Consider the following 16,813-nt stretch of genomic DNA (forward strand, 5'->3'; position numbering starts at 1 on the left):
ATGGTATGGTTTGTCGACTTTGACGCTCCCTCTATGATCTAAAACAGGCCCCTCGTGCCTGGTTTGAGCGTTTCGCCTCTGTGGTGACTCCCGCGGGCTTCTCTCCCATTGATCATGACCATGTGTTGTTTGTTCACACATCTCCTCGTGGTTGGACTCTTCTCCTTCTCTATGTTGATGACATGATCATCACTCGTGATGACTTCGGCTACATTGCCTTTGTTAAGGCCCACATTCGTGACCAATTCCTCATGTCTAATCTTGGTCCCCTTCACTATTTTCTTGGGATTGAGATTTTTATCGAGCCCTGATGGCTTCTTTATCTCCCAGGAGAAAATATATTCAGGATCTTCTTGAACGCTCCGCTCTCAGTGAAAAGCACACTGTTGTGACTCCTATGGAGCTCAACGTCCAGCTTCGTGCTTCCGACAGTGATCCTCTTCCTAATCCTACTCGCTATCGCCACCTCGTTGGGAGCCTTGTCTATCTTGCTGTTACGGGTCCTGACATCTCCTATCATGTCCACATTCTCAGTCAGTATGTTGCAGCCCCCACAACTGTCCACTACAGTCACCTCATCCGTGTTCTATGATATCTTCGTGGCACGATCTCTCATCGTCTTTTCTTTCCCCGCTCCAGCTTACTCGAGCTCCAGGCCTACTTTGATGCTATGTGGGCTAGTGATCCCTCTGACGTTGCTTGCTATCTGCTTACTGTGTCTTTCTTGGTGGTTCTCTTATTGCCTGGAAGACCAAGAAACAGACTGCGATTTCTTGCTCGAGTACCGAGGCTGAGTTGCGTGCGATGGCTATGCTTACGGCTAAGGTGATGGTTACTTGAGGACTTTGGTGTGCCTACTACTATATCGACTCCCTTATTGTCAAACAACATAGGTACTCTCAGTATCGCGCGTGCCCCGGTGAAGCTTGAGCTCACCAAACACATCAGTGTGGATGCCACTTTGTGTGTGCTGCTGTGCAGGATGAGACTCTCGCTCTTCACTATGTGCCCTTTGAGTTACAATTGGCAGACTTCTTCACGAAGGCACAGACTCGAGTGCGGCATGGGTTCTTTCTTTCCAAACTCAGTGTTGTTGACCCACCATGAGTTTGCGGGGGGGGGGGGGGGGGGCGTGTTAGGTTTGTATAGCCCCTTTTCTGTATATGCCCATTGTATAAGGTGTTTTCTTGCACTTTTGCCACATGTATATGTATTGGCCATTGGCCCCTGTGAATGTTAGTTGTTCATTCTCTAACACATTGTTCTTGCCATATGGCAGCAGGCTTGGCATGTCTGCCTGCATTTGTTTGGAGCAATGTTGGTTCATTCTAGAGCTGACTTGGTTGTTGCTCCTAGGTTGTTATTCAAAATATGAAGGAACTTTCTGCTTTATGTACTTGCCTCATCACAACAATGGTTCTCGACAACGGTAGATCCACATGTTCGGTATCTATTGTTTTTAAGCAAACATTCTAGTATCATCGTTGGGAAAAGGCAGGTCTCCTATGCATATCATTATAACTTAATTTGGATATTCTACTTACAGTTGTGGAATGTGTAAGTATCTTGTTGAGACACCTAGTAAGTTACTAGCCTGAGCTTGAGCCCGTCATTGGCCAAGTCACAACTTAATCTGTTGTTGTTATGGAGTCTACTTTGTGAATTGCTGATGATATATAGAAGGATACTGGGAAAGATGAAGTTAACAATAATAGTATTCTGGTAATAGGAATATCAGTTGTCCCAATAACAATTAAGTACTAACTATTCGTGGGAAGATATAAAAGTATGCCAAGGTTACAAAATTGCACAAAATGTTGTTGTCATCAATAATACTTAGGAAGAGTTTACTTCTGGTCACACGTAGACACAAGCTTGTGTATTGAAATTAAAGAAACACATGCAACAAATAGAGTCCATGCCACCATAGAAATATGAAATATCTTATTAGAATAAACTTGAAGAAGAAACCGAAATGAACCATCCGTGCCTACTTTATATTCAGAATTGTAACAATGAAAGAATTAAAAAATCTGAGACCAACAACATGTACCAATTACTCATTTTGAAGTAACAAAATACCTAACAAAAGGAAAAAACCTCCAACTTTCCTAGAACAGAAAAATCACCCCCAACTAATGCTCGTGATACACCAAACAACTGAGGATCGAGATAACCTCTCTCGCTCTCTGTATATGTGAATTCAAAAAATGACATGACAAGATACATACTTATATGATCAAAATGGTTTTGTAAGTCGTCATGACTAGGATGGTATGTACACTACAGACCAACTTTAAGCCCTGTATTATTAAAGGGGGATCTGCCGTCGTCGTGATGGTTCGACCAACACGAATCCCCCTTCTATCGTTAGAGAAAAGAGAAGTCCACCCACGTCCACCCAACCCGTCAAAAGGCAAAAAAAAAACCGACCCACGAGGCCACGAACGCACCTGCCTCCTCCACGCTCTCACGATCCCCTCCTCTCGGCCTCCGTGGTCTCCCCCAACCGCGGCCTCCACTCCACCGCCGGCGCCGCCTCCCCTCCTTTCCCTGCTCGTAGATCCGCTCAAGCAGCGAAGCCCACGGTTAGATCCTCCATCTCTCCTCCCGACGGGAACCCTAGCCGCCGGCCATGCCGACCGACCGACTGACCGCCACGGGAGGGAGCGGCCGCCGGCGAGGGCGTCGTCGCGGGCGGAGGCGCGGTGACCGGTGGTGGCGTCACGGAGGAGGCGCCTTCACGGGCGGAGGTGCGGTGACCGGTGGTGGCGTCACGGGAGGAGGCGCCTTCACGGGCGGTGGTGACACGGGAGGCGGCGCGGACACGGGCGCGACAACCGGAGGCGGCTTGACCGGCGCGACTGCGGGTGGCGGCTTAGCGGGCGCGACGGGGGTGGCGGTGGGCGCGGGAGTGAGGGGGGTGGCGGTGGGCGCGGGCGTGGCCGGCGCAGGAGGTGACTGGGCGGGCGCCGTCGGCACGCCTGTGCTTTTCTCCCCCAATTGGTGCCCACATGGCCATATCGATTCAAGCGCCAGGTGAAGACACCCCTCTACATGTGTGGCGTCACCGCGACCAGTTTGACTATTCAAGCCAAGGTGAAAATATTGACCTCCCTTTATTTCTCAGTTGTGTGAGATCTGATTTTATTCAGAATTTGTGTGGAGCTTGAAGCACATGAACATGTTTCTCCCTTCCTCCGTTCTTCGCCATTAGGAAACATACGATATGGCTGGGGGTAGCACGGATGCAGCAACCAAGGAGATGGAGGCATTGAATGTTGGGCAAACCAAGGAAACAAATGTAACTGTTGTGCTGCACATTTTTTTTAATTTTTTTTGCTCTTAATTGAACCGTGAATGTTCTTCCTTTTTCACTTATGTTGTTCATTCATGGAAAAATGGTTTGGGATGAAGAAAAACCAAATAGGCTATTGACTAATATTATTCTACTTTCCAGAACTGGTATTTACCACAAGTTGGTAACTACTAGTTGTTTCTTGCCATAGTTGCTTTTTCATTGCCTCATTGGTAAAACTTGGTCAAACGGTGTCCCCTGAATTCTCCTCGTAACTGTTTTGGAGCCTCTGACCACATGCCATCACTAGCCATGCCATGCCCGAGTTAGAAAGTGATATGTGATTACAACAGCCCTACAACTGATGCCAACTACTGTGGTCATGTGGATTGCTGAACCTCCCATGTCATCCTTCTCTCGAATGATCCTTGCGCTGATGTATATCTCTCTTATGGTAAAATAAATAACCTTCCCATTTTTGCCGCAGTATATTCTGAAAAATGTGTCAGATAGCAATGGTGGCGCCACGGGAGGAGCTCAGTCGTCACCACCAGTAGATGATGATGATGCACAAGTGGATGGTCCATCTGAAGATGGAGCAGGAGGTGACAATTCTAATTTGCAAGATCTCATTTATGTGTTTCTCATAGAGCTGGACCGGTTGATCTCTTGCTATTCTCAGTATATCCTGGCTAGCATTTGGAATCTGGGATATGAATGTGATTAATCTAATTGTTGTGCCTCAAATGGATAGCTCCAGCGGCTGCGAAGAAGAAAAAGAAGAAGAGCAAGGCTACCTCCGCGGCGAGGCCATTCTATGCCAGCCCGGCCATCAACGCCGTCCAGATGATCATGTTTGGCTCCGAGATGCCGTTGAAGGCTGCGACAGCTGAGCGCATCCCTCCTCCGCGTTTCAGGTACATGGTGATGAGGACGCTGTAGGCAGCCGTCTCCGCGTCAGACCCAGCCTTGCACGCGCACGCATGGAGCTGCGCGCCGAGGCACGGGCCCTCCTCGCACGAACATGCCTTCAAGACGCTCGGCAGCGCCAAGCCGTCGGCGATGCCTCCAGCCCTTTGTACAGTCTTGATCTGCAGCATGCGGAAGGAGGAACAAGCAACGTGGGTCAATAGCAATCAGCAATCAGCAACGCTGCCTCCCAGTCCCAGGTGCTGAGGTGCACAATTCTGCGATACAGCTTCTGGAGCTGGAACCTAAAGCACTTGTTATACTCGACAGTTCGACTGCAGGTAGAGTATCCTTATCTGAGAAGACAGAAGAGCACCATGGCTGGCTCGTGTGCTATGTTTCCCTAGCTCGGAGTCGGCTTCCTCGGCATCAACATCACTCATCAAGAGGAACGTTAAGGCGCCCTGATTCACGGGAGATTCTCCTGCGGCAGTTGGGAAGTTTATAGTGGGTGAGATTGTGTCAAACACAAGTGTCATTTAGACTAATTAGTTTCAGTCATGTTAGAATAATGCAAAGGGTTCCAGATTCAGAAGTTATATTTCGGTAGTGCCATCAAGTGATGGTCGTTTCAGAACATTGTTAAGATGAAGCATTTTTATGTAGGTTGTAAAAGGGTCATAACAGTGAAGTTATAATGGTCGGGTTGGAACTTACCATTTCACCAATCACCAAGCTATCAAATGAAATGAAAATTTCTACCAGTTTGGGATCAATGCATAAATTAAATAAAATTGCATATCTGGATTCAGTATGACTACCTTAAACAGGCACCGTTTTGAATTATAAATTATAATGTCCCATGATGATCTCATGTTGAGTGGAACATGCTATCTTTGTCACTTGTTCATGTCTGCAAAGAGAAGTAAAGGGTAAAATTATATGGTTGTAGGTCAAAAATTACAGAAGAAGAGATGCTAAATCACTTTTTATATTAACTGATAAACCATTTACCAGTATGAACTTGTTAGGCTATGACAAATTAACCTAGAAGCAGATGCAGTATATCTTCTCTCCGATCACACTCGTACCTTGGCCTGAGGATATAGATCTTATGTTTCTACTATTTTTTTAACAACAGGGGGCTTCAAGGTGGTTTGATTTTTAACCAATTAATAAGAACTTTCGCGTAACATTGGGTCAGCAGCATTCTCTTATCAGGCAATGTCTTTGGATACTGTCACGCCCAAGATGCGACCCTATCCCCAATTTGGCACGAGGGCCTCGTCAGGGATAGAAGCGCATCTCGTCGTGTCGCAAGAATGAATATCGTTACAAGTACATGTACTGAAAAGATGAGATATATAAAGAGTTGGCTTACACTCGCCACAGGCTACATCAGAGTCACATCAGTACCTTACATAATCATCAAGAGTAAGAGCAGGGTCCGACTACGGACGAAAACAAACGACAAAAGAAGAACGACGTCCATCCTTGCTATCCCAGGCTGCCGGCCTGGAACCCATCCTAGATCGATGAAGAAGAAGAAGAAGAAGAAGCAACTCCAAATGAACAATCAACGCGCTCGCGTCAAGTAACCTTTACCTGTACCTGCAACTGGTGTTGTAGTAATCTGTGAGCCACAGGGGACTCAGCAATCTCATTTCCAAAGGTATCAAGACTAGCAAAGCTTAATGGGTGAGGCATGGTTAAGTGGTGAGGTTGCAGCAGCGACTAAGCATATATCTGGTGGCTAAACTTACGAGTACCAGAAATCAGAGGGGGGAGATCTACACATAACGGACGTGAACTACAGATGACCAAATGAATGATCCTAAACACCTACCTACGTCAGTCATAACCCCACCGTGTCCTCGATCGGAGAAGGAACTCACGAAAGAGACAGTCACGGTTACGCACACAGTTGGCATATTTTAATTAATTAACTTTAAGTTATCTAGAACCAGTGTTAAACAAAGTTTCCACGTTGCCACATAACCGCGGGCACGGCTTTCCGAAAGATTTAACCCTGCAAGGGTGCTCCAACTGGTCCCTCACAAATTACCACAAGCCGCATCGAAATCCTCAATCACGAAGCTCGCGATCTCGTCGGATTCCCTAGTGGAAAACCTCAACTCTGAGATTACCCAAAGCATCACCGGAATCCCGATGCACAAGATATCTCGTCAAAGGTAAAACTAATCCAGCAAGGCCACCCGGTGTGTCGACGAACCCGATAGGAGCCGCGTATCTCGTTCTCAGGACACACCGTCTATGCAAAGTGGATGGTAGCCAAACCTCGAGTTGCCCCGAGGTGGCACCGCCGACTGCTAGGTGGGTGGACCAACACTCATGCGGAGCACTGGCCCGGGGGTTGATTAAAAGATCCTCGGGGTCCGGAAAGTCCCTATGCAATTTTATTAGGTGTTTAGGCAAATGTAGAACCAATGTTGGGCCTTGCCAGACCAGCTTTATTCTAAAACGAATTATCAAGGGGGTCCCCATAACAACCCCGATCGTGTTAGGAGCGCTCAATTATGGAACATAACACCGGTAGCCGAAACTAAGGGGGCAAAGGTGGAACAAAACACCAGGCTAGAAAGGCCGAGCCTTCCACCTTTTACCAAGTATATAGGTGCATTAAAATAAATAGCATTTAATATGGTGATATGACAAGGGACCCATGTTTCACATGGAAGCAACTACACCTGCAACTAGCAACGCTAACACAGGGTTAAGCAAGCGGTAACATAGCCAATCAGTGGTTTGCTAGGTCGAACAGGTTGAAGGTTATCATGGCATTGTTGAGAGGCTGATATTTAACATGTGGTAGGCAACGAGACATAATCGACAGCATCGAAATAACTAGCATGGCAATGATAGTAATGGTATCTGGGGAAATGATCATCTTGCCTGAGATCCCGCTTGGAAGAAGAATGCCTCCGTGAAGCAGACGAACCGACGTAGTCGAACGGGTCCTCAGATCCGACACGCTTGCGGAACTCTATCGATACGGAGGAAACGGAGACAAGCATCAACACCCGATATTCACCACACGATGCACAACACATATGATGCATGAGCTACTGAATACATGCAAGTCACGGCATGACACATCACACAATCAAACACTACACATTAAGTGAAGTTCGATATGCACGAGTTGCATATTGACGAAACTCCACGTTAATTATTTAGTTCACTCCCGGTTATTTACATGCCAATGTTAATGTTGTCAAACATGCAAGAGGTGAAGCGGAAATTAAACTACCTATCTAGGCATTTTAAGTGAGGTCAGAAATGACATATAGCATCTCCGAGACGACCTCACAAGTTAATTTACAATTCTGTCCAGATCTGATCTAATGCATTTAATTGGTTGTTAAACAGCAGAAAAAATAGTTTCACGTGATTCTACGCGTCAAGGCAAGCAACCTACACGTAGAGAACATCTCCAACGGAGCTACGGATCAAAAGTTACGAGCACCGCAAGATATGATGGCATGAATGCAAAATGTGTGCAACGGCAGCTACGAGCACTTCAAAACAAACAACCCACAAGAGAAAATGAAACTACACAAGATTCTAAGCAAGTTTCATGTAGGACACGATCAAAACGGAGCTAGGGTTCAACAACTACAAGCAAAACAAGAAATAACTACAAACTGCCCAAAACAGCTACATAGCAACTTCTATGCCCCACAACTACGGCTACACAACTCCGATAAGCTCAAGCAAGGCATGGCACGGAAGAGGGCAAGAAGCACTACTACGAACAGCTGACAACAACTAGCGTGGCAACAAGGAGCACTAGGAAAAGAAGACACAAAATGGCATCTCACGCAATATTTCAGACTTAGTGTAAATATCACCTCGTGAAAGTGCACTTTTCAGCCAGAAGCAATATTGACAGCAGCAAAACCTATAGCTACAGGAGTTCAAATGGCATGAAATTTAACAGCATGCTAGAGAAACATAAGGGGTACAACTAACTCCATTGGACCAACCCCAAAAGAGCTACAGATCACAAGATGCAAGCAAGACAAGACAGCAACAAAATAATAACAGATTCGAGACTTAGAAATATTTCAGCTCCTCTGAAACAGCACTATTCAAGCAACTTGAGAGCAAGCAAACAACACCTAAACATGCATTTCTATTGCAACCAAAAATACCAGAGGCTATACAAAACATCCAAGATCAAATCACTAGTTGACAACTAATTCGAACGGGGCTCGGAATAAATCCTACGAATTAAACAAAAGGGCATCACGGCAAAATATCTCACGAACTAACTTCCTCAAAAGCTAAAACTAATTGCACAGAAAAATCCATGGGATTTTTCTACCCCGGAAACATATATAAAATGTGGGGTTTGCAACACAAAATCTTGCCACTCAATAATGCGGGAGAATAACCTAGACACGAAAAAATAATCTAACGGGCAATCCCTACACGCAAAAATACACTTGACCGCTCTAAAATACCTAGAATAAAGGTCCCTAAAACATAGGCATTTACTCTACGGGATACGGGCAGTCCGGACACGCACGAGTATTAACTACGGAACGGATCCTAGTTAAACAGCACGTAAAACGAGGCAGTAGGCACTCTAAACAGCATTAAATAAATATGCATGTTGGATATTCGTGTTCTACTCGCGAAGCTACCCCAAAACGATATATAACACGCGACGTTCCGACTTACGGAACAAAAGTTACGGGCGTTTAAAATTTAGCTAAAACCTGGAAAAAAAAATACTAAACCGAAAAGAAGGAAAAAAATAAAACTAATTATCTAACGGGCCTAAACCAAGGCGCTGGACAGCTAAATCTCGCACGAGCGTCAACTAGAGAGGAAAACTGGCCCTCACCTTGGGCCACTTGGGCCTAGCTCGGGCAGCTCTCGTGACGGGCCGGCCTGGAGGAGGCGCTGTGGGAGTCGGGGCAGGCCTGGAGGGACGAGGCCGAGGGAGGTGTGCCGGCCGAGGTGGTGCGGCCTGGTGGAGTTGGGCCGACTCGGGCAGCGCAGGCGAGGCGCTGAGCCGGGTGAGCGAGCAGCCCCTCCCGATCCAGATCGGGATCGAGGAGGGAGCTCGGCGGCGGCGCTCCCGTGGACGGATGGAGGCGAGGCAGCAACGGAGCGGGCCGGTGCTCGACCTCCAGCGAGGTCTGGTCGCCGGAGGGGCGAGGCCAAGGCGGCGGAAGGCCACAGGGCGACGGGGTGCGGCGGGTACTCCAGCACAGAGACCCTGCATGGGGAGGCACGGCTCACGGGGCGGCTATTGACCGGCGGCGGCGAGGTTCCAGGCAGGAAGACGGGGCGGCGGCTCGTGCGTGGCGACGGCGACGGGGTCTCCGCCGGGAGGCGCGGCCATGGCCAGTAGCTCGGGCCTCGGGAGCAGGGGCTCGAGCCACGGCGGCAGCGGCGCGAATCGGGCCGGGACGGGCCGCGCGCGGGCCTAGCGGGCCGGCGGCGGGAGGAGGGAGGCAGATGGGAGGAGAGAGGCTAGGGTTTGGTGGGGTGCGGAAATTGAGGAGGAATTTGAGGAAGGCTGTCCCAAAATAATAGGAGGGTCTATTTATAGACAAATGGGGGGCTCGGTTAACCGGAATCGCGATCCGGATCCAACCGCGGGGTCGGATTCGGACAATTCCGAACGCGGGACGAGCTACGTCGCCGTGTAGAGGGAATACCCGGAGACGAGAGGGAGAACGGGCGGCGCGGCACGAATTTTAAAACACCGACAGACGTCCGACGGTAGACCGAATACGGTGCCGCTACGGGCGACCGTTCGGGTACCAGACGGTCTCCGATCGCGACGAAATTCGACAGGCGGCCTAGCTATAACTAATCACGACCGCGTGCCAAGTTTCACCTCGATCCGAAAGAGTTTTAAACGCACTTTAAAAACAGGGTTTCGATGGTGCCGCGGGCGCGTGCGTGTGCGGTCGGTCTCAGAACGGACGACGACGAGAACCGACAACTACTAACGAATGCAAGTTTGAAAACGGGCGGCAACGGAGATGCCGATGCAATGCAGATGATGCGCATGATGCGATGATGATGCGACAAATAAAATAAATGACATGACGAAAACGGAAAGAGAGGGGAATCTTCTAGAACGTCGGTCTCGGGCTCTCACAACACTCCTACACTACAAGAGGATCTCGCCCCGAGATCCAAGAATGAAAGGGGGAGAGGATGAGAAAGCAAGAGGTAAAAATTTAGTCGCTTCTTTAAAAAACGAGTGAAACCAACGATCCTTGAAGGTTGCAAGGCGATGAGGAGAGATATGAGAAAGAAGCAAGAATTCACGGAAAATTTCGGCAGCACTTCGGTAGGAAAATGGGACAAAAAATTCGATAAGAAGAGAGAATTAGACAATATTCATAACAAACAAGTAAATAGAGCAAGAGAACACCATGATCTTGATAGAACAACAAGATTGACCCAAAAGAGCAACAACAGAATTCCTCCGGAACAAGAGAATAGAAACTAGCTCATACGGAAGAAGAGAATGAAGAGAGAATGACAACTACTAACTCCAATGAACTTGACAAGCATCCTTGCAAGAAGAATTGGACGAAGTTGTTGGGAAAAACAACAATGAAAAGAACAAGATAGTAGTGGACTTATGAAAATCATCTCAACAAATATGAGGTGACAAACAACCACTAAAAGAAACAAGGATAGATGAAAGCAAAGATATGAAAACTTCTTACACCGAGAGGATACATTGAGAACTGGGATTAGTGACAAGCACCATGATAGCACAATCCATAGGAAAAGCTTTACGTGAATCCAAACCAAGATAGCTCAATTAAGAAATTATGGGTTGAAAATATCTCATGATCAAGGAATTGATGGATTTAATTATCTCATTCTTGAAAGGAAATCTCTTCGAAGCTCCTACACTAACAAGAAGGCTATAATACCACCTCAAAGGATCAAGGAAGAATAAATGCACTTGAAAATGCAAGAGAACGGATACTTGAGGTTCTCCACCAAGAGTCTTGAAGAACACTTGAGAAAGAATTGAAACCTTGATGAACCACCATGAAGGACCTCCGTGTAGAATGAATGATGCAAAGATATCAAGGTAGAAAAGACTAAGATTATGACCTTGCAAAGTCTTCGATGAAGCTTCATGAAGAGAAACTTGAGAAAACTTGGCATCCCAGAAAGAAAAGATAAGAACACTTGAGAAAAAAGGAATTGATATCATGAGCCACTCCGGAAGAAAGATTCAGATTACAACGAACAAGGGTAAGAATTATGTTATGCTTATCCTTCATCAAGTTAAATTGACGACAATCGATGGATTTAGCATAGCACTTATTCTTCTAGAAATGATTAAGGAGAGATATGAGCACAAACTAGAAGAAATCTTGAACGAGGCACCGGTGAGAATTGAAATGAATGAGCCAACCCTGAATGACTGGAGATACATGAGAAAGAAGAGATCATGAGCCACCTTAGAGAAAACTAGAACAAGGCTCCGGATAAACGAGAGACACGAAGAGACAACAATTGAGAAGAATTGAGGATGAAAGCTGAAAGCTGAGAACGAAGAATCTTCTAAAATGATGGCCTTCGGAGAATCGAGAATGAAACAATTCAGAATGCACCAGATAGCAAGTAGGGATATTCATGATTGGAACAATTAAGATGATGGCACCAGACTGAAATGACAACTCTCCAAGAGAATGAACCAAGATTTGAGAAAAACACCCCTTCGAATTGCAAGCTGAGAACGATGACGAGGAACAACACCAAGAATACCTGAGACGCTCCGGAATAAGAAGAATGCAAGGTTGAACCATTATGAGAATTAATTCAAATTGATCTTGAAGAAGGAATAAGACTGATGAAAATCATACTTACATCATAGTTGAAAAGAATTAATGATCTCTGGGAAAAGATTAAAAGAGCCAAGAAAGATCCTGGGAAGAACCTGTGGATTATGGGCCCACTCAAAGAAAAACACCGTTGAAACAATAGATAGAACGAGAGATATTGCACCGGAATAAGAAAAAACTATATGAGGTTGAGAACCTCGAAATAAAGAAAGAATTGAAAACAAGAAATCTGAGATAACTTCAACACTCCGGATGGAATAGTGATAACTGAATAAACAAGATAGGGTGAAACGAATCTCCAACATAGGAAGAATTACAAGGACGAAAAAGGATATGATGAGCATGGACAACTGAATTGAATTCACCGGAAAAGATGACAAGAATGAATAAGGATGAACATGAAGCTCCTGAGAATCCTCACGGTGAATCACCGGCTACGAAAGGAAGAAGAGATAGCGGAAGCACAATGAAATTAATGCGCTTGGATGAAATCCAATCACCGAAGAAAAAGGGCGGGAGGGTGGGGAAAAACAAAGACGACATGGGACAGATGAGATGAACTCCGGATGAAATTAGAGAACGATCTTACAAAATTGGAGAGGATTGAATCCACTTGGAGAGAAACACATCGATTGAAAAGACTTGATATGATGACTCCGGTTGACAAGAATTGATAAGACAACTCATTAAGCAAAAGGATTTGCATTCTCACATAAAAAAATGAGAACACAGATTAGGAAAGATCTGAAATCACCACTTGACATCGAAGCAACACGAATTACCACAATCAACAAAACAAAGGGATGAGGCTTAAAAAACAAGCCAGAACAAACTCATGAGGAAGATTTTCGTTCGATATTTTCGTGGACAGGATCGCACGGGCATGATTTACAGTAGCCACCAAGTGCAAGGCAGTGCACCTGACATACGAAGCGTCCCCGAGTCGTAGCAAGCTACAAGGACTCTTTAAGACACAACGTGTACTGCTGTAAGTCGACCGTGAACAAACGAACCCACTAGATGTCGAACCCCAACCTAACATCATTCATTTGTTGGAAGATTGTCCTATAAGCAACTACTTGAATTCCCACCTATGAATTCCCGAAATATCTAGTCATGCAATCTGGTACACGGATACAAGGAGTAATATCACACAACTCCTATACTAAACCGTCACTTGTATCACATCCGTCAACACACGACCAGAATCTCGGACCTTCATCTACAACAGACCCTCGTGATCACAACGATACAAAGTATGGCAGTACCCCCGAACAATCTGCACCAGTACTAGGGACATCGGGGTTATCTCGCCACTACTAGTATTGAAGCAATTACGAACATCCTTCGTCCTGAGATACTAAGAAATCTGAATGATAACGATGTGCTCAAGAATCCCCTGGAGCTCAACTCCCCGGAAGAAGATCAAGTCAGACAGGAGGCACCAAGACAGAACTCCGTCACATCGGCATCATATAGATCTCAAAAATATCCGCGTGATCCTAAATTTTTTGAGCGGGAAGAGAAGTAGAGTAAATTATTACGTCGATATTCCTCACCAGAGCATAGAAGAGGAGAAAAAAAGAATCCTACTCTCCGATATATAACTAGACTCAAAGTTTTTCACTAGACTCGACTCGGCCAAGTTCGATCAATCAAGGGGGCTCCTAGGTCGGTACAGGCTCTGATACCAACTTGTCACGCCCAAGATGCGACCCTATCCCCAATTTGGCACGAGGGCCTCGTCAGGGATAGAAGCGCATCTTGTCGTGTCGCAAGAATGGATATCGTTACAAGTACATGTACTGAAAAGATGAGATATATAAAGAGTTGGCTTACACTCGCCACAGGCTACATCAGAGTCACATCAGTACCTTACATAATCATCAAGAGTAAGAGCAGGGTCCGACTACGGACGAAAACAAACGACAAAAGAAGAACGACGTCCATCCTTGCTATCCCAGGCTGCCGGCCTGGAACCCATCCTAGATCGATGAAGAAGAAGAAGAAGAAGAAGCAACTCCAAATGAACAATCAACGCGCTCGCGTCAAGTAACCTTTACCTGTACCTGCAACTGGTGTTGTAGTAATCTGTGAGCCACAGGGGACTCAGCAATCTCATTTCCAAAGGTATCAAGACTAGCAAAGCTTAATGGGTGAGGCATGGTTAAGTGGTGAGGTTGCAGCAGCGACTAAGCATATATCTGGTGGCTAAACTTACGAGTACCAGAAATCAGAGGGGGGAGATCTACACATAACGGACGTGAACTACAGATGACCAAATGAATGATCCTGAACACCTACCTACGTCAGTCATAACCCCACCGTGTCCTCGATCGGAGAAGGAACTCACGAAAGAGACAGTCACGGTTACGCACACAGTTGGCATATTTTAATTAATTAACTTTAAGTTATCTAGAACCAGTGTTAAACAAAGTTTCCACGTTGCCACATAACCGCGGGCACGGCTTTCCGAAAGATTTAACCCTGCAGGGGTGCTCCAACTGGTCCCTCACAAATTACCACAAGCCGCATAGAAATCCTCAATCACGAAGCTCGCGATCTCGTCGGATTCCCTAGTGGAAAACCTCAACTCTGAGATTACCCAAAGCATCACCAGAATCCCGATGCACAAGATATCTCGTCAAAGGTAAAACTAATCCAGCAAGGCCACCCGGTGTGTCGACGAACCCGATAGAAGCCGCGTATCTCGTTCTCAGGACACACCGTCTATGCAAAGTGGATGGTAGCCAAACCTCGAGTTGCCCCGAGGTGGCACCGCCGACTGCTAGGTGGGTGGACCAACACTCATGCGGAGCACTGGCCCGGGGGTTGATTAAAAGATCCTCGGGGTCCGGAAAGTCCCTATGCAATTTTATTAGGTGTTTAGGCAAATGTAGAACCAATGTTGGGCCTTGCCAGACCAGCTTTATTCTAAAACGAATTATCAAGGGGGTCCCCATAACATCCCCGATCGTGTTAGGAGCGCTCAATTATGGAACATAACACCGGTAGCCGAAACTAAGGGGGCAAAGGTGGAACAAAACACCAGGCTAGAAAGGCCGAGCCTTCCACCTTTTACCAAGTATATAGGTGCATTAAAATAAATAGCATTTAATATGGTGATATGACATGGGACCCATGTTTCACATGGAAGCAACTGCACCTGCAACTAGCAACGCTAACACAGGGTTAAGCAAGCGGTAACATAGCCAATCAGTGGTTTGCTAGGTCGAACAGGTTGAAGGTTATCATGGCATTGTTGAGAGGCTGATACTTAACATGTGGTAGGCAACGAGACATAATCGACAGCATCGAAATAACTAGCATGGCAATGATAGTAATGGTATCTGGGGAAATGATCATCTTGCCTGAGATCCCGCTTGGAAGAAGAATGCCTCCGTGAAGCAGACGAACCGACGTAGTCGAACGGGTCCTCACATCCGACACGCTTGCGGAACTCTATCGATACGGAGGAAACGGAGACAAGCATCAACACCCGATATTCACCACACGATGCACAACACATATGATGTATGAGCTACTGAATACATGCAAGTCACGGCATGACACATCACACAATCAAACACTACACATTAAGTGAAGTTCGATATGCACGAGTTGCATATTGACGAAACTCCACGTTAATTATTTAGTTCACTCCCGGTTATTTACACGCCAATGTTAATGTTGTCAAACATGCAAGAGGTGAAGCGGAAATTAAACTACCTATCTAGGCATTTTAAGTGAGGTCAGAAATGACATATAGCATCTCCGAGACGACCTCACAAGTTAATTTACAATTCTGTCCAGATCTGATCTAATGCATTTAATTGGTTGTTAAACAGCAGAAAAAATAGGTTCACGTGATTCTACGCATCAAGGAAAGCAACCTACACGTAGAGAACATCTCCAACGGAGCTACGGATCAAAAGTTACGAGCACCGCAAGATATGATGGCATGAATGCAAAATGTGTGCAACGGCAGCTACGAGCACTTCAAAACAAACAACCCACAAGAGAAAATGAAACTACACAAGATTCTAAGCAAGTTTCATGTAGGACACGATCAAAACGGAGCTAGGGTTCAACAACTACAAGCAAAACAAGAAATAACTACAAACTGCCCAAAACAGCTACATAGCAACTTCTACGCCCCACAACTACGGCTACACAACTCCGATAAGCTCAAGCAAGGCATGGCACGGAAGAGGGCAAGAAGCACTACTACGAACAGCTGACAACAACTAGCGTGGCAACAAGGAGCACTAGGAAAAGAAGACACAAAATGGCATCTCACGCAATATTTCAGACTTAGTGTAAATATCACCTCGTGAAAGTGCACTTTTCAGCCAGAAGCAATATTGACAGCAGCAAAACCTATAGCTACAGGAGTTCAAATGGCATGAAATTTAACAGCATGCTAGAGAAACATAAGGGGTACAACTAACTCCATTGGACCAAGCCCAAAAGAGCTACAGATCACAAGATGCAAGCAAGACAAGACAGCAACAAAATAATAACAGATTCCAGACTTAGAAATATTTCAGCTCCTCTGAAACAGCACTATTCAAGCAACTTGAGAGCAAGCAAACAACACCTAAACATGCATTTCTATTGCAACCAAAAATACCAGAGTCTATACAAAACATCCAAGATCAAATCACTAGTTGACAACTAATTCGAACGGGGCTCGGAATAAATCCTACGAATTAAACAAAAGGGCATCACGGAAAAATATCTC

The 16,813-nt window shown here is 45.9% G+C and overlaps 1 protein-coding gene and 1 long non-coding RNA gene across 2 annotated transcripts; one reads left to right on the forward strand and one right to left on the reverse strand.

The window, feature by feature from the left end:
* Positions 1-2,942: 2,942 nt before the first annotated feature.
* Positions 2,943-4,240, forward strand: LOC123406535. The gene is made up of 4 exons (XM_045099916.1): positions 2,943-3,099; positions 3,218-3,304; positions 3,786-3,903; positions 4,053-4,240. The coding sequence occupies exons 1-4, from the start codon at positions 3,058-3,060 to the stop codon at positions 4,238-4,240; spliced, it is 435 nt and encodes a 144-aa protein (XP_044955851.1). The 5' UTR covers positions 2,943-3,057.
* Positions 4,241-4,630: 390 nt separating this feature from the next.
* Positions 4,631-5,245, reverse strand: LOC123406552. The gene is made up of 3 exons (XR_006612230.1): positions 5,222-5,245; positions 5,029-5,120; positions 4,631-4,691 (listed from the first exon to the last, which is right to left on the reverse strand). It is a non-coding gene; the product is annotated as an uncharacterized LOC123406552 (long non-coding RNA).
* Positions 5,246-16,813: the final 11,568 nt, after the last annotated feature.

Source organism: Hordeum vulgare, chromosome 1H, assembly GCF_904849725.1.
Source record: "Hordeum vulgare subsp. vulgare chromosome 1H, MorexV3_pseudomolecules_assembly, whole genome shotgun sequence".
Taxonomy (NCBI): Eukaryota; Viridiplantae; Streptophyta; class Magnoliopsida; order Poales; family Poaceae; genus Hordeum; species Hordeum vulgare.

What these genes read in the sequence shown, in the direction of transcription:
- LOC123406535 (XM_045099916.1), top strand. Translation starts at nt 3,058, where the DNA reads ATGTGTGGCGTCACCGCGACCAGTTTGACTATTCAAGCCAAG. An exon ending in GTTTGACTATTCAAGCCAAG is followed by an intron (nt 3,100 to 3,217) that starts GTGAAAATATTG and finishes CTTCGCCATTAG; the next exon opens with GAAACATACGATATGGCTGG. An exon ending in GGCAAACCAAGGAAACAAAT is followed by an intron (nt 3,305 to 3,785) that starts GTAACTGTTGTG and finishes TTTTTGCCGCAG; the next exon opens with TATATTCTGAAAAATGTGTC.